The sequence below is a fragment of the Aythya marila genome (genome assembly GCF_965140915.1).
Source record: "Aythya marila genome assembly, chromosome: 3".
Taxonomy (NCBI): domain Eukaryota; kingdom Metazoa; phylum Chordata; class Aves; order Anseriformes; family Anatidae; genus Aythya; species Aythya marila.
Window position 1 is genome coordinate 115,977,976 of NC_139044.1, and position 27,887 is coordinate 116,005,862.

General features: G+C 43.3%; 1 protein-coding gene across 7 annotated transcripts in view; it reads right to left on the reverse strand.

The window, feature by feature from the left end:
* The window catches only part of PKHD1 (PKHD1 ciliary IPT domain containing fibrocystin/polyductin), a 255,796-nt gene that overhangs the window by 183,446 nt on the left and 44,463 nt on the right, over positions 1 to 27,887 (reverse strand). For all 7 annotated transcript variants that reach the window (XM_082758117.1, XM_082758115.1, XM_082758116.1 and 4 more), the window contains 6 exons: positions 27,554 to 27,749; positions 26,079 to 26,146; positions 21,850 to 23,463; positions 21,545 to 21,688; positions 14,392 to 14,605; positions 9,590 to 9,740 (listed from right to left, as the gene is read on the reverse strand). In XM_082758117.1, the coding sequence (XP_082614243.1) occupies positions 9,590 to 9,740; positions 14,392 to 14,605; positions 21,545 to 21,688; positions 21,850 to 23,463; positions 26,079 to 26,146; positions 27,554 to 27,749 (2,387 nt within the window). The remainder of the gene's footprint in view (positions 1 to 9,589; positions 9,741 to 14,391; positions 14,606 to 21,544; positions 21,689 to 21,849; positions 23,464 to 26,078; positions 26,147 to 27,553; positions 27,750 to 27,887) is intronic.

Sequence of the window (27,887 nt, forward strand, 5' to 3'; positions counted from 1 at the left end):
TTACGAGGCAGCCTTACGATCCCTTAATGAAGTCCTTTGCTCTGCAGCCATTCCCAAGGACGGACTGGGAACTAGGGGTTTCCACCTACGGAGCTGCCAATCAGGGAAACACACCTGGCACTTCCAAGGGGTTGTTAACTCAGTCCATTGCCCAACTCATCGTGAAAACAGCCTATTTTTACTGGCAATCACATAAAATTAACCCCTTTGTTAAAGACAAAATGAAGGCTCTTAGATAAACTGTGGCAGAGTGCTTGAGCGTGCTGGTTTTTCCTTCTGCTGCAACATTTTTTAAAATTTATTCTGTTTTAATAAGTGTTTCTGAACTGAAATAGTACAGGAATTCATTCAGCCTCCAACTGTGCACCTCTTTCATGTTGTTTAGAGTGGGGAAAGACTTTGCCATAACACCAGCAGTTACAAGACAAGGAAGGAAAAAAAGAAGAAAAAAAAATAATACAAAAAAATAAAAATATATGTACTACTTATTCTTATTCTACTCCTTACTCTAAAGTCTTCACACAGAAGAAGTGATACAGGATGATTATGTTTCCATCACTACCAGTAGCTTGCTAGAAGCTTTCCAGGTCTTTGTTATCCTGAGGATATTACCACTTTTTTTTTCCCCCCCCTAAAAGATGCAAAACCCAACTGTGTCTCCACACCACACACAGACTCCAAATTTTCTTTTTTTCTTGCAGATTGGGTGGGAAGCCTGATCTTATGGCTCAAGACATGGCCAGGTACCAAGCTCAGCTCCTCAGAGCTACATACCTGTAGAAGTGATGCCTTTTAAGCCAGCATCCACCTCACATTGAGTGTCATACATGACATAGGTAATACATGTCTAGAGTACAACCTAGCAGAAAATATTGTAGAGATTAAAAGGGAAGGAGATCCTGGCCTTCTAGAACCCATGTCTATTCACAACCAGACCACCTGAGTTGCTGGTCCACGTGTTTATCCAAATGGGACCCAGAAAGCTCAACAGCTTTATATATGCGCAGCAACCTTTTGTTCTGAATAAATGCCTGGGAACAGCCCAGCAGTCAAGAGAAAAGACTTGCAGCAAGATGGAGCCACCACAGCACCTCGCAAGTGCTGACAGTCACATATAGGCTCCGTATTCTGCAAGATTAAATCCAATCAGTTTTAATGTCCGTGAGGGAACCAGAGCATCGAGGGGCAAGTTTGGTACTAGGAATGCACGTCAATCAGGGCCTCAGTGCAGCACCCTTAGGTGCCTAAAATGAAGCACCAAAAATCAATCAATCAATCAATCAAATAAATACATAAAGTAAAATGATCTATGATTTTTGTTTAAGGCTAAAAGAAAACATGCTCCTTCCCCAGATCTGGCATTTCAGTACTTCAGGCCAGGAGTTGTCTCCATTGCCACGGTCAAATCCAGTCTCAAATCTTTATGCTTGACCAGTATAAAGATAGCATCTCTTTCCATGGTCCAGCTGTGGCCAGGGCCCTTCCCCCACAACGTTCACACTACTAAAATCTCCCAGCTTTCAAAACGGGGTAAACACTGCCCAGCTCCTTACTGGGCACCAAAACTGGCCCCAGAAACATCAAGTGTAGGACCATGCTTCTCAGAAAACTCCTTCGTGCAGTATTAGGTCCACTGGATTGCTCTATTTGGGACTGGGAAGAGGACACAAAGTCAGATGGTGACACAGAGGATTTTGTCTGGGACGCAAGAGCTGCCTGAAGGCATCTTCAATCCAAATCACACCTAAGGAGGGACAAGACCCTCTCGTACATTAAATCACACTCCAACCTGGGAGAAGAACAAGTCCAGGCCATGTGTCTCCAAGGAGCTCTGCCCTTCCAATCAAATTCCCAATGGGGAGATGAAAAAGCTTCCCTTTTGGTTCATCCAGAGCCCAAAGCTGTGCACCCCAGCATGGACCCAGCCATTAAATACCTCCAACCCTTTCCCCCAAATCAAGAGCAAGTTCCACAAATGGGGAACCAGGGCCACGCTTCTACCACAGGCCATCCACCTGTTTCAAACCTGCCAAAATGCCAAAGGAGTCAATTAGAGGCTGTCATAATTAAACAGGAAAGTGGCAGCAAGAATGTGTAAGAGCCTGGGAGCAAGCACAAAGAAAATTTGCCCAGAGTCCCTCAGGAAGGCTTCCTCACACCCTCCCGACCTTAACTCAGGCCTTCTCTGGGTGAGGAAGGGGAAACCTTGCTTTCTGTCCCCCACAGCAGTGCCTCCAAGACGATACTTTTCACTCTGAATCTGTGTTTTTTTTCAGGTTGGGGAGCAGGAATAAATGGATGGGAAGAAGGAAAATGGTTCTCCCACTTCATTCTAATTTCACACTGAAAAGGAGTGGAAAGACATCGGTGTGCTGTGGGTTATGGGGTGGTAGCATCCCATCACAGGGGGAACGTCCAACGGGCCTCCAGTGCTACACTGTTAGAGGGATGGGAAGAAGAGGGCTCCCTGCAAAAGCACATGCAATTTAGGAAATGATGTCTTCTCATACACTAGAAAGATGGTGGGATGGGGGAAAGAAAAAAAAAAAAAAAAAAGCTATTCAAAAATGGGGGAAAAAGAAGAGAAAGAAATACATATAGTTCAGCCCTTGATTTTTTGAGGTGGCAGCAGAAAAGGAAAGAGTTAAACCTCAGATCAGGAAGCAAAAAGTTAAAGCAAAAGCAAAAAAAAAAAAAAAAACACACTACAAGCAGATCTCCTAAATTTTCCTATTGCAGCCCAAGGCCGATCCCATTAAAAGGAAAAGGGAAAAAAAAAAAAAAAAAAAAAAAAAGCAGGAAAGGAAAGAGAAAGAAGGAGAAGCAATTTCGCTTATCCTTTTCTCGCACACCTAGCAGCCACTTTTTTATTATTATTATTATTATTTATTTATTTACCTCCCCCTTCCAGAGCAAGGCCCTTATTTTCTCATTTAGTCCAGCAGAGATTGTCCTCCCGGAATGACCTTTTTTTTTTTCTTTCCCCTTTCTCTTTCTCTCCTCCTCTCCCTTGTCCTCCCCCCCTCCTCCTCCTTGCTGCCTCCAGGCAATTGCCCTCATGCCAGTAACTAGATAACACACTCTATCAGAGATTTTTTAAAAAATCATTGCAAAGGCACTAGGGCTGATAGTGGCATCAATCCTAGCCTGACACGGGCTCGGGTCAACCATTTATCTCTTCACATTGCCTGTGGTTACTGTGGAGGCCATCTTGGTTCTCTACATCTTAACAACCTTGCAGATGGTCCCTCTCTCTGCTCTGATAGCATCCGCACCCCAAGACTGGCTTTGTGCTTTTATTTTTATTAATTTGTTATGGACTCCCCTACTTCCTTTCTGTGAGGCTTGCAAATATAAGTTGGTTTTGCATGTTCCTGCCCCCGCCTCTGAAAATAACCATGATGAAGACAGGAGGTTAAGCAACAGAGAACATAATGATGCAAGGGGGAAGGAGCTTGCTGGGTTGTTAAAAATGTGTATTTATATTAAATAATAATAATACACACCTGATATTTTGGAAAAGTTTCATCTAGTCCTTCTCCTGGCTCCCCATCCCTTGTGGCATTGTTATGGCAGGGTATTTGCACTGCCAAAGCACCCAGAAGCCCTGTTCAAAGCTCAGGGAACCAGGCACTGGTAGGAAAAATCCTCCCTGATAACCTGTAGGTAAAGCCAACTGTTCCCCTTGCCTCTGTGAGATACAATCAGTATGGGCAAATGAAGATAAAGCGCCTTCTATCATTCTGCCCTATGATACCATGACAGTGCAGGTGGCATGGCTTTGCACTAAGGGCAAGGAAGCACAGAACTGATGGGCACAGCTCTGTGAGCAAACAGTGCCAGGGCTCACTCACAGGCTTCTGTTCAAACCAGGATGCCTCCATCCTCATAGGTGGCACATTTCACTCATACCCTGCTTAACCAGCCTCAAATTGGTGAGTGGTTTTCCTCACAGGAAAGCACTGGAGAAGGCAGAGAGAGGATCATTTTCCTTTCTGGCACCATTTGGTGCTCCAGAAAAAAAAAAAAAGGACAGATGGAGATGGGCAGCCAAAGGACACTGAAGAGACAGAGCATAGCAATGGGAACATGTTAGGGCTGTACCATTTCTGAAGACAAAGGATGAAGCTTGAGAGGTGACACCCCCATCTTCACCTTTAGGCACTGGTGCCCTGCTGAAGTTCCTGGATTTATTTATATATTTTAAACCAGAAGATACAAATAAACATATCTGACCATAAACTGGAAGCCCACACCTGTCTACAAGCAGGGGCAACCAACTATGAACCTTCTGTCCTCAAAGCTCACCCATGAAATGTCCATACAACACGAGGATGGTACTAAAAACGAGAGTGAAAGAGCATCACACATCTACCATGCTGAGCACAAGGAGCCTGCTGGACCTGCAGGAGAGTCACCTCCCATCTCTTGTTACCCTCACAGATATACAATATGGTCAGGAGATTCAGCACAGCACTGCTGTGAAAAATAAAGTAACAGCCCTTTATGGCTGGCATGCTCTGTGCTGCCAGAGAGCCTTATCTGCTCCCTGGGATGCTGCCTAGGAATTGCCACCTATATAAAGAAACAAATATCTCCAACAGACAAAATTATCTCATCTCCAGCCTCACCTCAAAAATAATATGGCACCCAGAGAGAGTTAATGAGGAAAATAAGTGGAGGAAAAGAAAAAAAAAAAAAAAAAAAAGGAAGGAAAGATTCTCAGATATACAGAGGAATACATGGGATTTGTAAAGCTGATCCTGGCTACGTTAAAAATTTGAACAGTAAGGGTATCTTAATTGACCATGCAGTTCTCAGATGCAGACTTTGCTTGTTTGTTGTGTTTTTTTCTTTTTAATTCTGAAAAGCAAACAAAATGGTCATCCCACTACCAATCACCGAGGAAAGAATTCACAGTTCCTCGACACTCTAAGCTACTTCTTAAATCTCAAGACCTTCCCTCCATGCCCTGCTGAAAACCAAACTAACGTCAGCACAGCACAGCCAGGCAGAGCCATAATCCAGGGTGGCATTTTTATCTAGCAAGTAATTTTTTAGTAGCCTTCTATTTCTTAATAGGGACCCCTCGAGGGTTGGGTTGGAGAGGATTCACTAGAATGCCAGTTCAGTTTCTCTGCGACTTAACACACATGGCACCTGCCCTCCAACGAGCATTGCATCACCCATCTGGGCCAGGAGAGGAAGGGGGAGTCAGCGCAGGGAAACTCTGCTCAAACAGCATGCTGGCACGATGATTAGGTCTGGTCCAGTGATCCGGAATAATCATTTGAAAGCTCACTAAGCATAATGGGTTTGGAGACATCCAAGCCTGGTCAAACCTTCCCCTGAGCATCCTTTACACGTGGTATCAGCATGTTTTGCATGTCTCATCAGTGTCACGGTAGCTGACATCTCATTATGCAGCCAAGGTGGAAGTGGACAGGTACTGAGTGAGCATTAGAACTACTTTTCTTTTCCCTTGTATTATTTAATTCATATCTTTCCATTATCCAGTGTATCATGAAGCTGTGAACTAATTAAGTCCTGTGGGATATACAATCAGTGGTGGAATTTTTTCCTTTTTTTTTGCTTCTCCTTTCGGTAGGCTAAATTGCATTACATACAGATATAAATATAATTGTACAACTCTTCCCAAGTTAACAATGGAGCAAGCTGCAAACACTAATGATGCCAAATACAACAGTGGGGCAGAGGCCTGCTGTTTACTTCGCATGACCTACTTAAGTCATATGGTGGCAAGTACTTCAAACACAAAGCAAAGCAAGGGCCAGAATCAGTTTCTAAAGAAAGCCACAGAAGTTGTTCTTTGGGGGATATTCAAACTCGGAGCAGGCCCCAGGAAAAGGCCAAGCTGGTGAACCCAAGTCTGATAAAATCTGCTAAGTCATAGGTCTCCAACCAGCAGCTTGAAACTCCCAGAAATTGTGGAGGTTCCTCTGAATCCCAACCTGAGTCCAGCTCAGACTGCAGCCATGCAAGCAATAGCTTGCAGGTCAGAGTAGAAGGGATAAATATTGCCTCACTTCCATAAAAATACATCTCTTTTTCTTGACTGAGGATGCTGCCCCAAAATTTTCAAAGGGTTCAACTGGACCATCAAATGGAAGTGACTCAAGGCAGCAGCATGCACATGGTGAACAGGACACCCAGCTTTTTCAAAAAACAGCATTCTAATTTGATGAGAGCAACAGGCCAATTTTTGAGTGAAGCTATGTTGTGATAAGAGGTGGAAGAGCTCTCTTTTCTACAGACTTAAGCCTCCCTATTTCATGCAGGTCATCCAAGATTTAAGGTATCTAGAACCAAGATCTTTTCATTAAAATAGATCTTTATATGCATTTATGCAGGGGAAAAAAAAAAAAAAAAGTTAAATAAAATTAAAAAGAAAAAAAGCACCTAACAAAGAGTTTGTAGGTATGATCCTCAAGTACTTGGAGCTTCTTTATATCCAAGACAATTAAAGAAGTTCAAAGAACAACCACCTCATTAACTTGCAGAGAAAGAACAAGTGGTGTTTGCTAATCTCTGCAGGTGACTTTGGTGTTCACGGATTCCACATGCACTTGCAATTCAAACAGAGGGCAAGGCAATACCTCAGAAATGTATGTAATATGCTTTGGATGTGGCCAAAGAAATGGAGGAATGTGCCTGTCTGGCTGCATGTCATTATTCAAAACCCAACTAACAGATCTAGGATCTGCCTCCTGGATGAGTTACACTTGGCTGTTTAATGCAATTTTTCAGTAAAGCTGATCCAGGGTGAATTAATGGGCTAATTCAGTCACTGTTTGGATCCTGTTCTGTGGAGTCAAGCAAGAGAAAAATGCCATTTAAGGCTCCTGCTGGTTGAAGAAGGTATCAAGCTGATGGCCATGTCTCTGGCACTTGCTGTGCAGTAGGATTCCTAATGCATGGATTTCCCTTCAATGCCACTGGGCTGTCTGTGAGCTATTGGCAGAAGGGCTGCTAAAAGCATCATCCCATCATGGTTTGTGTTCATCTCATTTCCAGCCTACCTGCCAAATCCCAACTGATCATGTTATTCTCTTCCTCATTATATTAAGAATTACAGACAGGTCCTAATAGATGTCTTATAAAGAATGAAGAAAAATACCCTCTCCCTAACCTTTGTATCCCTTAGACTCCAGCTCCCAGGACAAACCTTTTGACTTTTATCAAATTTCTGCTCCAAAGCAAGTTTGTTCTCCTTTCTTATCAATGCTCCCTCCATGCTCTTGATAATACAAGCCTCTGTCAGCCTTTCTGTGATGCCTTTTTTCCATTCTGCTGCCATTCTGGAGCTAACACTGCTCCATCACCATCTCAACTTCTCTGCTCCCAACCTCCCACAAAACTCAGCTGTGCTAAGGCTTCGCTCATTTGTCAGCCTGCCTGGGCATCCTTCAGCTGGCAGAAGAATAAGCAGAAAACAAAACACAGAGCAGAGTATCTGTGGTTTTGGAGTGCTTTGAGACCCTTATGTGAGAGTGCAATAGAGGTGCCAGATGTTGTTATAAAGAGATGCGGCCCCATTACTTGTATGCAGAGTTGTGCTGCCTGCTAATAGCACCATTATCCTAAGGCACGTGGTGCTATTAATGCATTGCACTGCTTGGTGCAGAACCTGGGGACCATTATTTCCACTGGAAAGGTAAGGCCAGTTCACATGACATGATTTAAACCTCTACAGTGAAGCATGCATATGCTGCACCAGGTCATAAATCTTCACGGGATGCTGTCAGCTAGAAAGGGACCAAAATTGAAACCATTTATCTGAACTCCCCACCCATCCACCTCTGCTCACCAGGCCAGTTTTGGGAAGAGGGATAAAATGATTCCAAATGCCTGCTGGGTTCATTAAGCAGCAGCAAATCCCAGATCAAACGGCACTACTGGTTTCGTCCTGCTCTCCTTTCACTCACTCAGGACACTCAGGACTCTGATTTTCCCCACACTGAGTGGAAAAAGCACAGCAGGGACAAACCTCACAACTTATTCTGGCTGTCACCTGAGCCAAAAGGCCACCTGTCACCTTCTCATTAGTGAGGCTACAGGACCCACAACAGAGTTGGTGATAACTCCTCCACGCTGCAGCTGGGGCTCTATGGCAGTCGAGCTGCCCTTTGCACATTTGGTAAGGAAAACCTGAATGAAAGGAGTTGTTGCTATTTGATCTGATACTGGCCTAAGCACAGCCCCGTGCTGGCCTCTTGCACTTGATAACTAGCAATTTTTATTTTATTTTTTGGCTTGGTTTTCCCCATGGCTATGCACATTTCAGGTAGCAGAGCTAGCAATGCTGACTAGCAAGCACAGGGGAGAGGAGTCAGCCTGCATCCTGCAGAATATGGGGAGCCAGGGCATCACGAGGGCTGGCAATGCTAAGAGGGAAAAGGCTACCTGTGGTACCTGTGATATGCCTTTATAGGCCAAGGGCAACATTAAAACACTTGCAATTTGTTTGTGTTTTCTTAAACAGAATGAAGAAAGCAATGGTGTTTTAGGATGCTTAGTTGCACTAAACAAGATTTGCAGGGCAAGTATTCAGGGATTCTTGACTTATTAAAAGCTTCAGAATCTGATGTGGGAAACACACCAAAATTACTTGGACAGGATAGTGCAGCTGCTTTGGGGTAGGGTGGTAGATACAGCAACCGAATTTTCACTGCAGACAGTTAAAAATTACCATGATAACTTTAATATCAATTCTCAGCAAATGAACTTCAGTTTCCTAGTACTAAGAAGACCGCATGATAATTTGGTTTACTAGAGAAAAAACAGCATTAATTCTGATAAGTCAGGAGTGAAACTCTTCCTACTTGCACTGGTAGGACTCCACCAACTTCTCACGAGCTGCACATTTAAGAAAGGATGATGGCAAAGGGACATTTGACATCTATCAAATATACCACCACTCTGAATTCCTTGTCACAAATAGAACTTGACACCCTCAAAAACTCTGTGACACCCCAAGAGCTCTAAAAGGATGGCTTAGGTTTGTAATTAACGCTTCTAGATATTGAACTGTATAATTATGTTAGTTCAGAATCGCAGATTTTTGTAATACACACTTGGTGGATGTCTTCCTAGCAGAGAGATTGTCCCATTCTATTTTGGATACTAAAAAGGAGAAGAAAACAAACAGAAACAGAGCTGCACAAATGCCGAATGCTAAGTCTCTGCCAGAGAGCTGAAACGCCGTACCTCATGGCTGAGGTTTCCGATCAAGTAACAGAAAATAACCCCATTGCAACAGAATTTGCATTTATATATACAAAAAGGAAAGTGTTAAAAAAAGGTGCCCGCTGTCCAGAAAATAAGGTTAAGCTCATTTATGTCTCATAAAATACATGATTAACCATAGTTAACCATGAATTCAGCTGCGCAGCATTAGAACTGCTGCTCAAAGTTGGAAACCATTTAATATTATATATTGCTACTACTCAGCCTAAATTGTTTTTGTGTGTGCGTGTGTGTGTGTGTTTTGCCTCCTTTAAATGTACACAATATTACAAATTTAATTTTAAGCTGTTTGAATCAGTCTGTAAAAAAGATTTGATTATACCTGAGTGTTCTGGCCCCAGTTTTTCCATATCTCAGTAATCTTGGCGGTAATTGGCTGATTAGCTCCCTCACACTCCATCTCTGCCTCAGTTTCCATGGTAATGTTACAGGAGCTATTATAGATGAGAACTTCATCTCTTTCCACTTTAGGGCTGAAACGAGAAGGGAGGTTAAATGGGGTGTCATCAATCTTAATGAAATGCAATTATTTTTACTCTTATTAATCATTGCAAGCCATTAGCTTGTGGCAACTCCTGGCCACCATTTGTCAAACTTTGCAAATTTCTGTAATTTTGTTTCCATTCTTTTATTGTTTATTTGTTTTTTTCCCCCCTTTATCTGCACACACTCGCAATAAAATACATGCAGTAAATATCTCTCAGTGATGCCTTGCTGCTTCCCCAAACTATTGCAAACAGTAGCAAATGCCATCCGAGGACCAAGGAAGATACGTGCAGACAACAGCGAGGGAATCAGCAGTGCTAGGATCAAAGATGGACTCCTACGTGGGGTAGGGTTTGTTCACATTTCCCCCTCCCCATCCTACTCACACTTAGCAATAGGGAATGAATAACTTGCAACTCCCCTAGGGCAAGTGGAGAAATTGGAAAAGCCACACAACTGGCTAACTGGTCCCTAATTCCAACTGTGAAAAAATGAGCTCATTTAGGGGTTCCAATTCCTGCTACCCAGCTGATTGCAATGATGCTTTGTTGCTAGCATTGGAACATTAACTTAGTAAATTAATTAAAGTTACTTAACAGCCCAGACTAAGCAGATTCGATATATGTGCCAGTTATACTAACAGACATTTGCTCTAAAGCCTCCCCTTGCACAGGGGAGAAAAGTAATAGAAAAGGTGGTGGGGAAGAGATATTTTTCCTGGGTCTCGCTGCTGACAGCTGCTGACTTTGGTAGCATTTTATTATGGGGAGCTATAGGATCCACGATCCCTCAAAGTGAGGGGAAAGCTTCCCAATTTACTTCTACAGACTTTGGGATACTCTGGTGCCACTTGACATTCCTTCCCCTGGTTCCAGCCCCCAGCCCAGGCTGCCCCCAGCCCCATCCAGCCTGGCCTTGGGCACTGCCAGGGACAGGGCACTCACAGCTCCTCGGGGCAGCCTGCGCCAGGGCCTCAACACCCTTGTCATCAAGAGTTTTACTCAGCAAAACAAGGCATCAGATCTGTAGGACCAGGATTTTCAGAGGTCTTCATTGTCCCAAAAGCCTCATCTCACTGGGTTTTCTGGAGAGCTAAATTTAGGAGCCTAACTTCCACCAAAATCAACCCATCTGGAAAGCCACCACCCAGAGCTTTCTCATGAGCCTGGTGATCAGGACAATTTTATGAACCTGAAGTTTTTAGACGAGGCTGGATGCGAGAGCTCACTGTGCAAACAAAGAGCTGCTCTGACAGTACCGTCGTGGGCTGTTTGTTTTGGTGGCCTTTGTCAGGGCAGTGGGAGGATAACTTGTTAAAGGAAGCAGCCACATCAGCAGGAAAAAAATAAAAAATGAAAAGCCTTCTGCAAGTAGCTGAACCTTTTTAACAGTGAATTTTTATTTCTATATTTAAATGAACCTTTCCCTCTGCTGTATCAATAATCAAAAGCCAGCCGTAGGGAACTACGCTCGCTTTTGATAGCGACACTTTGAGAACTGCTCTTGTCCTGTACAATAATTCAATGGACTGGGCTATCTTTCAAGACTGCAGAGTACTTCTTTTTCATGCTACAAGAAACAGCTGCATCTTTAAACAACCAACAGTTTTAAAGGGAGAAGGGGCTTGTTGTTGGCTCGATGCAGGGCCCAGCTCGCTAGCCACTGAAGTCAGTGGGAGGATCTCCAATCACTTCTTTTTACAAAAGGTTAACAAGTTTTGCTTGTAGGCAAAGAGCCAATTCCCCCCTGTTCTCGAGCAACCACTTCTGAAATCATGATGCTGGATGCCTGTAACAAATGGTAATGTTTAAAGAAAATACAACAAAACAGGGGGGTTGGCAAAAGGAAATTTTGGGGATGTATCCATGCACCAGCAACATGAATGGTAAGATTTGCACCTTTCCTGAGGAATATGCATTTACCATTATGCAAAAGTACAAAAGCATTGCATAAAGTACAGGCTTTAGGAGAGACTATATTAGTAGAAGCTTTACTCAAACCATTCTAAAGCTAATAACTACACATAATATCTTTCTTGTTTGTTCTTAAGTCAGCAATGATTTCAATAGTTTTGTCCCCATCCTGGGATGAATGTCTAAACTGTTGAACATTTGTGCAGAACTCATACCCATATCCTTATTATTGTTGTTCGTTATAATTATTACTTAGAGCAATCAATGTGTATTGTTCTAGGAATTCCCCAAATAGTTAATTTATAGTTTGATCATTCTAATTTTCACTTTGCTGCAAATTCCATTGCTACGTCGAAATCAAATCTTATCTGAAATGAAATTTGAGAAAACAATTTCAAAAGACCTGAGGTAGATCATTTGGATGTCTTCAAACTCTCTCTTCCTCTACTTTTCCCCAGATTTTTCTGATTAGGAAACTCATCTAAAATACACCCATCTTCTCTGTTCCTGCTCTCTTTCAGTGAGACCCACATTCACCAGGAAAAAAAATCATCAAGCCAATGGAAAATTCATTAACAGCCCCAGTTTCAATTTCTAAACACTAGGTGAGCGCGAACATAATACAGGGAAAATTTATTACAAAATAAATAAATAAATAAATAAAATTAAATTAAAAAAGGTTGGAAAAATGCAGAAAAATAGGTTTAAAAAAGTTGATTGATTGGATTTCGGTTTGATTGGATTTCCTGCACCTGAAGGAGTGTTAAAACCTGTTTCTGTGACATGTACAACTAAATTCGGCAAAAAACAGTGAAGAACAATAATGAAGCAGCCATCAAGTGGACTGCCTGACTTCTCTCTCCATTGTCATAACATGACCAGCTTAGGTGCAAGACCTCCCACCCACTCACGCTGCTGGCACCAGGATAAAGCAGTTGCAGCAGCAGAACTGGAGCAACCCACACCAGGAAAAGGAGCAAGAAGAAAAAGCATCATAATAATCCACCCACTATAAATGCATCTTTATCTGTAAAGAGCTGAGCACAATTTTGATGCTCAGGGAGCAGAAAGCAATAACCAAAAGCAATATCCTGGGGCTGCCCTATCACTCTCGAGTTTGTGGGTTACCTGGTCTGCGGTTACACTGATGTTAGAGATAGCAAAGCAAAGCTCAGCAAGACAAGTCAAGGCTCCTGGGGTTTCTTGCTTTGAAACAAATCATTGTGGGAACAACAGACCTATTGAAATCAGCTTAATTTCAGACTGTTTTTCCACTCTAGCTCTCTCTGTTCCTGTCTTCCCCAATGAAACCACCCTCCCCATTTCCCACGATGCTATCAGACGTTACCGGTGCACAACAGGACGCTGGACATGCCAGTTGGCCAGCTGTATTTTTCTAGTGTTTGGCCCACAGGTTTCTGGCAAAAAGACAGGTTAGGACAGACTTATATCCTCCTCTTCCTCAGTAAGAAACTAATTTATTTCTGCCTAGCACAGATTTTCTCTAAACTGACAAAAAAATCATATTTCTTAAGACATTCATCCCCTGTGAAGCCCAGCTCAAGTTTATCAGAGCTCAAAAGCTAGTAAGGAAGAAATGACAGACTGACAGGCTGATGCTGTAGCTGAGTAAACCACCTTTATTTTTTATAAACAAGTTTAAAATGCCACTTCTGCTGTCCTTGTTCAGTAAATGCCAATTTGCTTCATTCCCTCAACACAGGGTATCCAGAACTGCCTCTGAGGGCTCACTACTGTCCCGCTGGTGACAAAGTTAATGGTGGCATAAGGATCAGATAAGGATGGTCCCAAATCTCTACCACTTCACTGAAGTACCTGGACAGTACCAACGTGCACCCGTCAGGAATGCCTTCACCATCTAAACAAAGCATGGCAATGCACTGCAATGGTATTCAAACTCTATTTAAGAGCTCAAGTGTCTTTGAGGAAGTGCTCTTCATCTGTTTATTCCTTAATTCAAGCCTCCCTCTTCCTCCTTGAGGCTCTGCAGGTTTAAATCCCCACAGCTCTGTTAAAGACATCGGTACCAATTTTCACTCCCAGGCAGCTTGGCCTTGGATTTGCAGAACCCAAGTAACCGCTCGAGCACCCTTGTTGAGTAAAGGTTGCACAGTGTGCTGAATCTTCTCTGCAACTTTTTACTCATGAAGCTGCTTAGAGAGAGGAAGGGGAGGAGAGGGAAGAAAAAAAAAAAAAAAGGCTTCTGCTTTTCATAATGCCTAATCTTTTTCCCCATTGGCATCCACCAGATGTTGCTTTGGATCAGAAGATAAATATTAAAACCTAAGAAGGAACAAAGCAGGCTGTTTACGAGATGGATTTTCTGATGTCTCTCAAACACTTTAAAAAGGTGGGAGGGAAGGAGGGGGGTCTAGAGATGCTTTGATAGACACAAGAAGTGAATTTCACGACCCAGCGGAGCTCTCTAGTGGTCTCAAAGCTAAATTGCTCTGCTGGAATCAAGAATTAGCAATCATAGAATCATAGAATATCCTGAGTTGGAAGGGACCCTTAAGGATCATCAAGTCCAACTCTTGACACCGCACAGGTCTACCCAAAAGTTCAGACCATGTGACTAAGTGCACAGTCCAATCTCTTCTTAAATTCAGACAGGCTCCAGCCCATCATTTGGCAGGGGAATGACTTCTAGGGGATATTGCTCATGGATGGGCTCACTCAGATGTCGGAGAGAAGCAGAGCTAACCTGGAAAAAAGTCCAGCCAAACGCCTCTGGGAAGGGTCACTGTCCCTCTGGTGCCACTGAGGTCGGCTGTCCTCACACAGATACAGGTAGGACATGGATCCTTGCTGCTGGTAGGGACCCACGGTGACCTGGACGTCACATTTGATGAAGGTGGATCTGTCTTCTCGGCAGTCAGTGGAAGAATGTGTCAGGCCACAGAGAATGGCCAAGGATGCTGCAAGGACAGGAAGGGAAAAAATAACCCAAACAGCCTACAAACTACAGATGTTAAGCAGATTTTGGCTACTGGTGCCTGTCATTTGATGCTCATGTCCCAGCCTCCCTTTTGGTACATCCTTTCTGAGGGTGCATAGTGTTTCATGCAACTCCTTCAGCCCCTTTTGCCTTGTGTGGGCCAGCATAACTTCCCGTGTGGGACAAGCATCCAGATGGTCTTTGGGATCAAATGACCCCACATTTGGGAGGAGGTGATTAAATAAGAGTACGGGCATTCCAACTGGGGAAGATGGACCATGGTTTAGAGACCAGGTATAAGGCACATCAGATGTGACCACTTCTGAGATCTAGTGCGGCTCTGAAATCTAGAATTAGATTTAGTGAAAGCATTGCACAGCTTGGAGTGCTTCAAGGGGGCTTGGGTGAATGGGGAGACTGCTTTGCTCCAGACTGGCCTGAGATTTGGTCTGAGTTTGACTCAGAGTGGTAGGACGTGTGATGGGAGCAGCTGCATGGTTTGAGATGTATTTAAGGAAAAAGAGATGTGAACAGAAATTAGGTTTTCTTATTCCAAATCCAGAAAAAAAATACATTTAAAAAATGTGTACTGCCACTGAAGATCAAATCAGTTGAAATTATTGGTTTTATTAATTTATATTTTTTAAAGAATCATTTAAGCAAGCAGAGATCAAGACTGCTTCTCTCAAATCCCAGAGCTTGTGAAGACTTCAAGAATTTTTACTGATCCAGAACTAAACAAACAGTTGCAACAAACTCCTGAAAAGTTCTGTGTTAAAAGTATTACATCCTGTACCCAAGAGTGTTCCTCAAATACCAAAAGTGCAATACATAGGAGTTTATCAAGAAAGAATTTTCCTGATTTTCTTTTTTAAACTCTGGTTTGTTCCAAAGGTGTTTTTTTTTGTTTGCTGGAAAAGTATCGTTATCAATCTTAGCTCTTAAGTAATTCTGAAAATGGGTTTTGAAATTGAAGTAATGTGAAAATGCTCTATTTCCTATGTTAAAATATTTAAGATTTTTCTCAAAATGATTTAATATAAGGTATTTTCAAAAAGTTTATAGTTTGTGATTGTTTAACATTAAGGTATTGTTGTTAAAGATGTTTTTCAAAATATTAAAACCTGCCATTTCATCAGTTCTGAAATTCAGAGACAGAATCCACATTTTCTCTGTATTTTTCTTCTCTGGATTCAGAATAAGAAAAAAGTTGCCTACATCTTCATATGTTTTGCAATATGCTAGATCTTTTTCCCTCCCAAATCCAGTGACAATTCTCTTGTTCAGCATTGATTCAAACACAACCAAACACAGCCCCTGCTTCAAAGATCTACATAGAAACATGAGACACAAACAATAGACAGAGAAGCCTACCAAACTATGGTATGATGCCTATATTATTGCTTTTATTATCCAGAAATTATGTCTGGAGATGCCTGAGCTGTCCTCCAGGTCCCACAGAAGTCTCACACCCAAGTTTGTTGGAAATGGCACTACATACCTGTGCTTTGGCAAGTGAGTATCAACCAAGAGGACTAAACACTACAATAAACTTACCTTTGCACCATTTTTACCTGTGGCAAAAAAAAAATTCATTACAGGAATTTCTTCACAAGAAAATTTGTTTGTTTGTTTGTTTGTTTTCTTCCAGCCAGGGTAGATGCGGCTGAGATCTCAAAAGTACTGCAGAAAATACAACCAGTGAGGATGCTACCCCTTCCCTTTCTCTACAAAACCACAAGTTTCCCGTGGACAGAAGGAGAATTTGGTACCATTCCATAATAGAGTATAACAGCTTCTTCTGCCTTACCAGTGACAGAAAAGGCTGCGGTACATTCAGATGTGGTAACGGAGACTAGGTTTGATGTCTAATCATCTACAACAGTAATAAGGAAGATTACATTCACATTAAACACTTGAGGAAGAAAAAAGGAAAAAAATAAAAATAAAAACAGGCTAGGGAGCTAATCAAAAGAGATTTTGCTTTTCTTCTTTTGTAGTCCTGAAAATAAACTGGCTGCATTTTCCTAAGTCACTAGTGGAAAAACAGCTGAACCCAATTTTAGCAAATTTGGGAAATTGGAAGTGACCCACAAAATCTCCCTATTTTCCTCAGTACTTTGCTGATGTCAAATGGTTAATGTACATCACCAGAAGATATTTCCTGCATAGCCCTCAGAGCTCAGCAGAACAGCCTGTTGCCATTTGGATACCCTCAAAATGTTACACAGAAATCCTTGCTGAAGCACCCCAGAACCTTCATCTCAGTGTTATCACGCCTGTAGGAATGCAGGGCCCTGCATTCTGCCAACTGCTGAAATTATTTTTAACTCAAACCAGGCAAATAAACTTATTTATTTAACAAATCTAAGCTAAAGAATGTGGCTAGAAAGGGTTTTAAAGAATTTAAATGGAAGCAAAATCCAAGAAAATCCTGCTTAATCATACACCTGATAAGCAAACCTCAAACCACTTTCTCCCTCTCAGGCAGAAGGAGAGAGGGAGTTCATCTCCACACCCTACAGCTCTGTCCATCTGATGGGGACACACTTGGGGAGGTGTCCATTTCTCAATCCTTACTTGAGGTTCTGATATTCCCCCATTTCCAGAGTATTTGATACTTTTCTCAGTTAGGAGGAAGTCTTGGCTTTTCATCCCATTCCTCTAACCATTAAATTCAAATATCCCTTGGCTGTAAAATGCTGCCACTACCTCCTGCCACAACAGTGAAAATAAAAAAGAATTAACTAAAGATTGCAATACACACAGCATATCCTAAAAGTATATAGCATGCCCATTCTGGGACACTTCTCCCTACTTAATTGGTTAGTGTTTGAACCTCAGAATGAAGCTTCTTTATGCTTTAACTACTCTATAAAGATAGAATCTGCTGATCACACGTTGTACAACCCCATCACTAAGATTAATGCATTCATCCCATCACGGCTTCTGTTTTGAGGTCAGACACAATGGCAGCCAAATCTCTGCATGCTGGTGACGGGTTAGGGACCCACTGCCCCCAGCCCTCTCTTTGAGGGATGCTCTGGCTTAAGCCAGGAGCCTGGGATGTTCAGCACAAGGGCTTTGTTCTGGGTCACTGTTTAATAACAACTGCCGGACATGTGATGAGACTAAACCCTACAGGAGTTCCAAGGGCAGCTGCAGATTGATTGAACAACTGCCCAAGGAGTCTCAGTGCCAAACCACACATCCCCAGTTATCCACTGCTCACAAAATGGACTGTAGAGCATAACATTAACTTGTGCTTAGCAGAGAAAACAAAGGGTAAAAAATAAATAAATAATAACGGTAAAAATAAAAGAGAAGGGAGAGGAAAAAGAGAGACCTGTTAAGGTCAAGTCCAACCTTTCCCTATGAAGAATTGCTCCCTACGAGACATTCATTTTGCACAGCCGGGTCCCAAGAGGTGGCTTTGCAAGCATCTATTCCACCGCCTGATAGATCTCACTGTCAGAACATTCTTGCCATGTAATCAATATGCATTTTTTTTTCCTCTTTCTTAATTTCATTTCCAGATTTGAAGGGCAGAAGGGACCATTTGGACCCATCAGAGACCCTCACTACTACTCAGATTCCAATTGCCACCGCATGCCCTCTTCAGATCTCCTGCACTTACTCATACAAATCACCCCATTTCCCTGGTTATAGTCCCCTGTGGCCCTACCCCGGTGCATCGCCCTGGTACATTTGCATGGCTGCATCCAAGGCTCTTTCATCTCGCTCCTTTTGCTCCATGCAATGAGCTCCACCAAGCTATGTCTCTCATTTAAACCAGCCTCATTTCATTTCTAGATTTTAATCTGAACCATCTTCCCTAAATATCCACTTTTACCAATGTAACCTGGCCAAGAGCAGGCCAGGGATTTGATCTAAAAGAGATCTCAAGAACCGTTACATCGGAGCCCTAAAGCCTGGCATGTTATTCCAAGCATCTTTACACAGCCAGGCAAAAAAAATAAATAATAATAATAATAATTACTATAAAAAAAAATCTGAGCACCACACTCAGATTTTTCACTGATGCATCTTCCTATCAGTTCACCTCCTTTTAAAGACACTTCTACACCTTCACCCCAGTGTCCAACATGCAATCTCAAACACTGTTTTACTGCAAAATATATATATGGTACTTACCCCAATATCACCTAATTGGAATATTCTGTTATTTTCTCACCTGCCTCAAGCTTCCTGCCAGTCTTCCCATCTTTCACAGGAGCACAATTCAATCCCACAGACATTAGCCATTTGTTCTGGAAATTTAACCTGAGATGAACAGCCCCCGCACCTGTATCTGCACTCCTCAAGAGCATTGCAACATGAGTAACAAAGGGAGAAACAGGGAAGAGAAGAGCTCTCAGGATCAAGTCAGTTATCTTTTTACCAGAATTTTAAAGACCGGTGGGTTGGTTTTGTGTTTTTTGCTTTGTTTCTCATTGAAGGGACTCTGCTTTTGTCAATTTTGTTATCATTTTTTAAAACTTCTAGCATCTTTTTTTTTTAAAAAAAAAAAAAAAAAAAAACTTTACTAGTTTTAAATCAACTTCCAATTTGATTTTTCTGTAGTTTGCAAAAGACAGCAGTTTCATAAAAGCACCTGGACTGAAGTGGGAAAGAAGTCACATTCCCTACTTGCAGAGCTTTCTGCTATGGATTTGATCACAAGAGCAAGCCAGACAGGCTGGCTGGGGATTCCCACTTGAATCTCTCATCTTAAAGAGGTCAGAGACAACATGAGCTAGCACTGAGGTCCCAGGGCAAGGAGGATGTGCAAGCTGCAAGAGGCAAAGTCCCCCAGGCACGCAGCTGCAGGTAAAGAACGAGGTGAGGCTGGACTAACTGCACTTAACACCCTAAATGGTGAGGGATGCAATCCCCTAAGTATTAGGGGGAACTCTGGAAAGCAGCACAGATGTCATATGTAGATGTGCAGCCCATGTTCAAACCTCTCAGGGAGAGCAAATAGCCTAGCAAACTTTTAGAGACTTAATCATCCTGTACACACACCAATGACATACACAAGAGAAGCGTTTTTGGCAACTCAGCTGATGAGATCTGCAAGGCTGCAAAATCCAGAGCAGGAAATAGAGGGGTTGTCTTGTAAGCGGACTAAAGGAGGGTGAGTGCATCCCTTTGGTTAGGGGGGGTTTGCCCCCCTTGCACCTTCTCTTCCAAAAACCATAAAACAACAAGCAGGCAGCGATCGGCGTTCACCTGCTGACATCTAGTGCCAATAAAAAACATTGCGGTCCTGCCTCTTACACATTTTCTCCAGACTCCCCCTGCTGCCTTACCCCCCAGTGAATTTTGAGCACAGTTATTAATGTTGTCACAGTTTGGATCAATTTGATTACATTTTATTCTGCTATTCTTTCTGCAATAACCAGAATGGCTTGTTTTATGGTCTGCTCTTTTTTGTTGTTGTTGTTGTTGGCACTCCAGCATGTTGCCTTTGAAAAAATAATGATAAATAGTTTTGTGGACTATGTTGAGATCCAAGAAAAAGAAAGAGAAAGAGGGAAAGAGAAGGAGAGGAGGAGAAAAAACTGAGCCCTTTACAAATTCTCAGCATCTCCGTTTGAGTGCGGGGGTGGGGGGGATTCTTTTCCTGGTATTCCTCATAGATAAAGAAGCAAACCAGTCTAAATGACAAGAGCTACTTCAGAATTTCAGAATAACAGAGGCTGGAAGGAACATCTGGTTGCCTCTCATCCTAACCCCCGACCAAAGCAATGATAAACATCACGTTGGATTGATTTCTCAGCAGCTAATCTAGTCGTGTTCTGACTGTCTGCAAGGATGGAGATTACCTTATCTTTGAGCAAAACCCTAGCAATGTACCCTGATGGAAACCCCCAAAACCACCATTCTTCCAGATCCCCCCAGGGAGGAGAGATCTCTGGTCACCTGGACAGCCACAGAATGGCAATGACTTCTGGAGGAGGTCTCTGGATGTTCTCCTGTCATCGGAGCTACGGAGGTGTTGAAGTGGTGTGCTACCAAGTGTTGCAATGCTGCAGCACCAAGGTAGTCCCTCTGTCCATAGGGTTTGGGGAATGACACATATCTCAGGGATTTAAACATCTTCAATACAGCCTCTTGCAAGACATCAGGAGCTTAATCCTGTGCTGCCAATAGGGAATGGAGGAAGTATGTCTTGTTCAAACATGTGCCCATTTGTAAGCATTTCCTCCAAAATTCAGGAAAGCTCTTCTTTGAGAGAGCTGGAGAACATGGCAGCATTCCCTGCAGTGCTGCCTCTCTCCAGATAAAGAGGATGCTCTGGCTGTGGGACGATCCCATCCTGCTCTCAATGAATTCAAATCCTTATTTCCAGCTTCCCAAAGGTATGAACTGGCCATAGCAAGGCATTCAATCACCCTTACAGATATTCACCCTTCCCCACCAAGCCCTTACCCTGCTGATGCTGTCCTGCCATGCAGGAAAAAAAAAAAAAAAAAAAAAGCCATTTAAGGTAGCTCAAGTCACTAAACCAACCATGGGAGCCAAGAGGCACTTGGGTACCCAGCCCAAAGCTCCCATGCACATTTTATGTGAGATGGATTTCCCAAGGAATAGCTGCCACAGGGAACTGCTGTCACTTTGCACATCCCAAATATAGCCACAAAGCATGTGTGGCAGCTCTGGCCACAGGCACATGGTGGATCCAGTCCAAAGCCTACGGCCATTGATGCCAAAACACTCCCTGGCAGTAATGGACTTTGGACTGAGCTCAAAAAGCAAAAGCAGAGGCTATTTTGGCCCCTCTCCTCTCTCCAGGGCTGCTTCTACTCTTTGTTTCCCTGGGACAAGACACACTACGACCACTCCACCTTTCAGGTCAAGTTGGGGTTTTAGAGGATGTTTTTAATGCAACCCCAGGTTTTGTGTCTTAGCTGACCTTGTAAGCGTGGGGCAAGGCAGCACAGGTCAGTCGTCGTTGCATTGTCCAACATTTCACAAGGCGCACCGCAGATCGTCACCAAAGTCTGCCCCGGGTCAAAACCAGTCCCATGCAGGTGAACTGCTCCTCCAGCCAAGCCACCTTGGAAAAGGACAGAAAATGGATTTGAGTCACAGACCAACAACTAGCTATCATCAGGGGTATTTTTTTAAACTCATAACTTTTGCACAAAAAATTTATAGTTATCAAAATTCATTACACAGTACCCCTTGGAGGAGCTGTGACAGCTCCTCGTGACTTACCCCAGTTGTGATACACGGCTGTCACCACCAACTGAGAGATGAAGGTCAGGTTGGAGGAAGCCCAGCCCCTGGGGACATCCAGGCCCAGCACAGGGTACTCTCCAGCAGGGAGCAGAGGAGCTGAGCACTGCAAAGTGGAGCGAGTGATGGTGACACCACCACAAGCAGAGTTTCCAATAAATACATGGATGGTGTCCATCTCTGTGACCTGGGATACGTTCATCCTTAAAAGGAGGCCAGTGGCAACAAGTGAAAGGAAAGTTGGTGTAGACTCCTCGCTGTAGCTTATGCTTCCAATGCCATAGGAGGTGCCATCCACTGTTAGCCTCAGAGCCCTAGTGCCTTTGCCTGGAGGCACCGTGCACTGGATAGCTACACAGGTGACATTGAGAATGAGACATGGGAGATAATCAATGAAAACAGAAGTCCTGTTCTTTCCTCTCAGTGCTGAGCCTGCTAATGTGAGCAGGCCCCCACCGTTGGTGCTGAAGTTTTGAGGGTAAAACCGGTGCACCTGAGGTGTGATGGTGACAACACCAACTGCCCTCCTGAAGCAAGCTTGCCCACTTCTCCTGTTGGATATGGAAATGTTATGTTCCCCGGGGGCAAGGCAGTCAATCTGGCACTTGATGCTGGTCTCGTTCCAGAAGGTTACCTTACAGACAGCCTGGTTATTCACGTGTACCACGGGGCTGTCACTTGGCCATGCCAGCCTCTGCCCTGTGATCGTCACGTAGGTGAATGTCCCGTTGGTCTCCCAGTCCACCAGATCCACAAGAGGGGTTGACTGTTCATGAAGGTGGAGCGTACAGTCCCCCAGGCAGACACTGCTGATCCCGTTGACAGTCACTGTGACATTAAGAGCCCAAGATGACTCAGCCAACTGATTGTAAGGCAAAAGCTGTGCCCCTGGAAGGACGATGCAATGAATGGCATTGTTATTAGAGCTCTGGATCTCACAGGAATAATTACCATCCAGGCTGACTTGTACCCTGTTCCTCCTGGATTTTAAAGCAACACCAGCTATAGTAAGCAGCATCCCACCACAGATTGACCCTTGTGATGGGGATATGGAGGTTATCCGTGGAGTTACTGTGAGGGTCTGCAGCCTTGCTGCCACACGAGCATATCCGAGCTGTCTCTGGATAACCCGCACAGGGTAAGTCTCAGGTTCCAGGTTGTCCAGTGGTAAAGAGCACTCATAAAACAATGCAGACTCATTGCCATGCTGAAACTCAAGCTCACACTCACTGTCTCCAAGCTTAGCCACAGAACCAGTGATGTTTATCCCCTGGATGCTCAAGAGCAGGCTGATCGCTGTGATTTCTGTTTCAACACTGGTAATCACAGGTGTCAGAGCTCTTTGGTAAAGAAAGGTGGTGATGTTTTTTGCAACAGAAACATGCTGAAGTGAGCTACTGCTAATGAGTACATTCACTCTGACAGAGATGTCTTGAGAATCTTCATTAAGCAAATCAGCAGCTGGTGGGGTCAGGCACCAAATGGTCTCCTCTTCCAAGCGGGTAACCAGGCAGGTTTGCCTGTTCATTGAAACAGAAATCAGGGACTGATTTTGGCTAAAGCCAACCCCAGAGATCGTGAGCAGTGTTCCACCTTGGGAGAAAAACACACCACAAGACAGAAGGACATTATGTGTAGGAAAGGAATTAATAGTTAAAATTCACAAACCATGATAAAGCTGATAAGCATAACAGTTTATCCAAGCTGAATGGAAGAAAGAATTAAGTCCTTTTTTTGGAACAAGACAGCCACTGAAAACAGCAGTCAAGTATCAGCATAATCCTATGTAGGCTAGAGGCTGACATTCTAAGATAGCCAGGGACCATCATGGCAGCAAAAAAAAAATCACAGCATCACAGAATGAAAGGAAGCAGTTGTGAGAGGACCCCTGAAACTGAACAGAGACTCAGCTCTTCAGGGAACGAGGTTTAGGGAGGCAAGTGTGTGGATGGTAAAGACAGCTTGGTCCTTTTGCATACAGGGAAACAAGATGTGGTTGTTGTTGTTATTAAAAACAAACAAAATCAAACAGACCAGAACCACAGAGCTTCCTTCAGTCTTCAGTTCCTCCTGGTGCCTCAAGCAGAGGGCCAGGTTCCATATGTGCCATGCACAGACAGCCACTTGTCCTTGAGGAAGTGGCCAGAGAAGTTGACACAATAATGAGCACTTCCAGCTTCAAGACCTCTCCTACCTACATGCTCCAAGTCAGCATCATTTAAGATGGGGAGAACAGGTAGGGGAAGAGAAGAGCAGGTCCCCCACCACAGGAGGTGACCAAAGGTTCCCACGCATGGGCTGAAGGAAGGCAGGTTGTCTGCTTTCCCCTGGGGTTGCCCGCATTTTTTGTTCTTCCCCGGGCCTTCATTTATGACCATGGAAGATGACAACAAATGTGCAAGTAGACTCTTGGTGTGAACCATTCATATGAAAAAATAATTGAGGAGATACATACATATCATACAATAAACATTAATACAATACATAAGGTTGTGATATCCAGCTGAGTCAGGCCTTGTGTCTAGTGTTGGAAGCTGGAAGTTTCCTGGAATTACCATCATATGCAGCTCCAGTCATATCATCTCCCTAAAACATCCTACATTTGGTAGACTGGTTATCTTTGCTCTGATCCTAGGATGTGGCAATGGAGTCTCCCTCTCCATAGTTACAGGAGAAAGAGCTTTGAGGGGCTGTGCCACCCACCTGGCGGCCAAGAGTAGGTACAAATTTTCTGGGATAAGCATGAATCCTGATGGCTGGATTTACATGACTGTGCAAAGCAGCACTGTGACCCTGTCTCCTGTGTGCTGAGAATATAAACAGCACTGAAGAGCAGCAGTCTGGATTTTAGAAAGAGGTAATCTAAAAATTGCAAATCCCTCAGCATTCCCAATTCCATGCTCCCAAGCCTATAGCTGCCTCACTTAAAGCCAGCTGAAGCATCTCTCCATCTTCCTTTAGTTTGCCTCCCAGTGCCCTGCCTTGCTTAACCCTCTTTGTACATTAAGCTCATGCCCTTCCTTTTCCCATGGCCTAGCTGAAAAATAACTTATTTTATAATGGGGTTCAGTTTCACTGAGCTCAAATCCAGAATTTAGATGGCCACACAGATTGCACAGACATCCAGTGATAAGAAAAAAGGGGTGAGGGAAGGTGCTTTTTGTATCAATGAGATTCTAAATTGGTTTAAGCCCTTCACAAAACTACAGCCAAGAGTTAATCAGTTATTTAACTTCCAATTCACCCCTAAAGATAAAAGAAGGGTGCAATATTTTTTTTTCTTAATGTAGATAATTCTTAAGAAGTGATAACCTTTGCTCTCTAAGCTCTCATCTTTAAAGGCTTGAGCACGTCACAAACTATTGAACTAATCATGTACCACAAAGCCTGAGTTTTGTATTTTTAGGTGAGTTGTGAGGCTGGGAAAGGAATGCGTGGAGAACCTGCAGTTATATCACAGGAATTTGTTTTCAAAGGGTTCACGTAATATTCACTAAATGGATTCAACCCCACACCCCCAACCACATGACAAAATAAACAACCTCAAATCTGTGTTTTAAGAATTAAAGTGAAATTTGTTTTTTAATTCAGTGATACTTTGCTCTGAAACACAGCTGAATGATTTCCCATGTTTAAAAGTTTGGAATGTGATTAATAAGTATTTAAGTTTTGATTAAAATTAACACTGAAGAAGGTTTGTTTGTGTATGCTTTTGTTTGTTGTTGTTGTGGGGTTTTTGTTTGTCTTTATGAGTTAACAAAACTAAATGCTCTAACTGGGATCAATTGAAAAAAGAGTTTGCTTGAAACCACGATTCTACCATGCCTACCATTTCATTTCCACACAGAAAGCTGTGAAATTTGGAGGCGTAATGACTGAAAGATACAGCACGGATGAGTCAGGTGTGGGAGTGCTTTCTATTCCCAAAGGGAACATGCCAAGATACATGAGCATAGACAGGGAAATCACATTCAAAGCACAGGTTCCCCTGAGCCAGGCGACCAGATTGAGGGATGCTCACTACGATCCCACATTTCCAGGCTGCTTCTGTCTGCCAGTTGGTGTCTGCATAATAAAGAGTCACAGATTTAAAACACCTTCACTTAAACTGATGTGAAATGGGATGCCCTTCCCAGTCCTGCAGGGAAATTGTGCCCTTGATCCCTTTGACCTCCATAAGTGGCTGCAGATGTACCGCCGCTGCTTACCCAGAAAGGAGCCGCAGCACGGCTCAATGCTGAAGATCTCCGAGACATAGTGGATTAACAGCTCTGCCCTGAAAAACAAGCAACACAGAAGGTTTGGGTTTGTTTGGTTTTTTTGGGAATTGTTTGTTTCTATTTTCCTCTCCTTCTGCAATGCTATTCTTTCCTCCTCAGAATTGGAGGGCCAAATGCCCACCCTTTGCTCTATTTCCCAAGGAACCACAGCAACAAGACCACCCAGTTTTCCAGGTGATTTGAGCTATGTCTGTCAGGAACCTTGTCTATTGGCAGCCTGTGGGCCAAATGCAGTCCGTGCAGCACAAATGAATTGCCTAAATGAAGAAACAAGAATGAGGGCTACATGGCTACACATCCCAGTGTAGCCATTCCAACAGACCGGAGATCCTGAGAACAGCTGCCTCCCCTCCTTTATTCCTCCCATGGGAACTAAGTAGTGGAGATAACTGCAGCAAGAGGAAAACCAGGCATAACCTCCCAAAGCCCACTCGGACAGGGGTGTAGCTCTGCTTCTGTCCCACTTGCATCTATTTATCCTCCTCATCACCCTCCTTTCAAAAACAATCCCTGCCCTAAAAAGACATGGTACAGCAGCACACCTTCCCAAGCCTGCAATCCATCCCACCAGAGATCAGGGTTGCCTTCTGAGACAATCCATCTCCCTCCACTCTCTGTTCCTGGAGACAAAGTGATGGTGCTGCTAACAGACTCCAATATCAGATGGGATGAAGCCCCGTGCATCATCCCTCTGACCACAGGCTTCCTGCTTCTGAAGTCCATTGGTGCAACGAGCAGCTTAGGGTGGTTTTTGAGCAACATGTGCAGCCCCTTCCTCCTAATACCATCGTTTCAAAATCATTCCTAGCAATTGTCACAGATAAAAGCTGTGTAGCTGAGGAACAAAACTGTGCTGCTTGAGAATGCATTGCTGATCTCACTTCCAGGTGTGTTTTCCCCTGCATTTTAATTCATTTGTACAGCATTTATCTAAGAAAAAACTCAGTGTCACCTTAAAATACAGGAATAGAATCATTTGAAAACTCTCCAAACAAAGCATTTTTTTCCAAACTAGCTTGTTTATTCTCATGAAAAAAAAGTGTTTCTTTTCTTCTGCTGTTTTTCTACAGCAGGATGTATCTGCATTTGACCTGAATTTGTGAATACCTTTGATTGCCTGAATATGCATTTTTCATCAAATCAGCTGTTTTTTCTAAAATGTTTCTCTCCTGCCTCCTACTGATCTAAAGGGAGTTAATTGACTGGCATTAGCAGTTTGCTGACTTGGGTTCCACAGATCAATAAGTGCCTTGATAATTATTCATAATTTTATACCATACAGCAGATTTCACTGTTAGGCACAGGATTTGTGAAAACTTTTACCTTTATTTTCAGATTAACCCTAAAATACCAAATAGGATAGAGAAAGAAATTTATATCTTAAGTGCACACTTTCACACTACCTGTTTGATGTGACAGCAACACCGTTGATTATGACAGAAACATTGTACCATCCTGCAGCCAAGGCTGGAAGGGTCACGTTAACACCATGGTCTGTCTGTGCTTGGATCTGTGCCCAGGAGTGCCCAATTTGGACCTTGACTTCTGCCCCTTGGTAGCTGGTAAACAAGGATATTCCAATCTGAAGCTCCTGACCCCCTAGAGAGGAGAATTGATGAAACCATTTCAGTGTTTCTGGCAAGTTATTTTAGCACGTGTAAGCATCACCTGAGGATGAGTGTGGAGTCTCATCATCCCAGAACAGGTCCATTCTTGTCCATCAGCCAAAACTAAAAT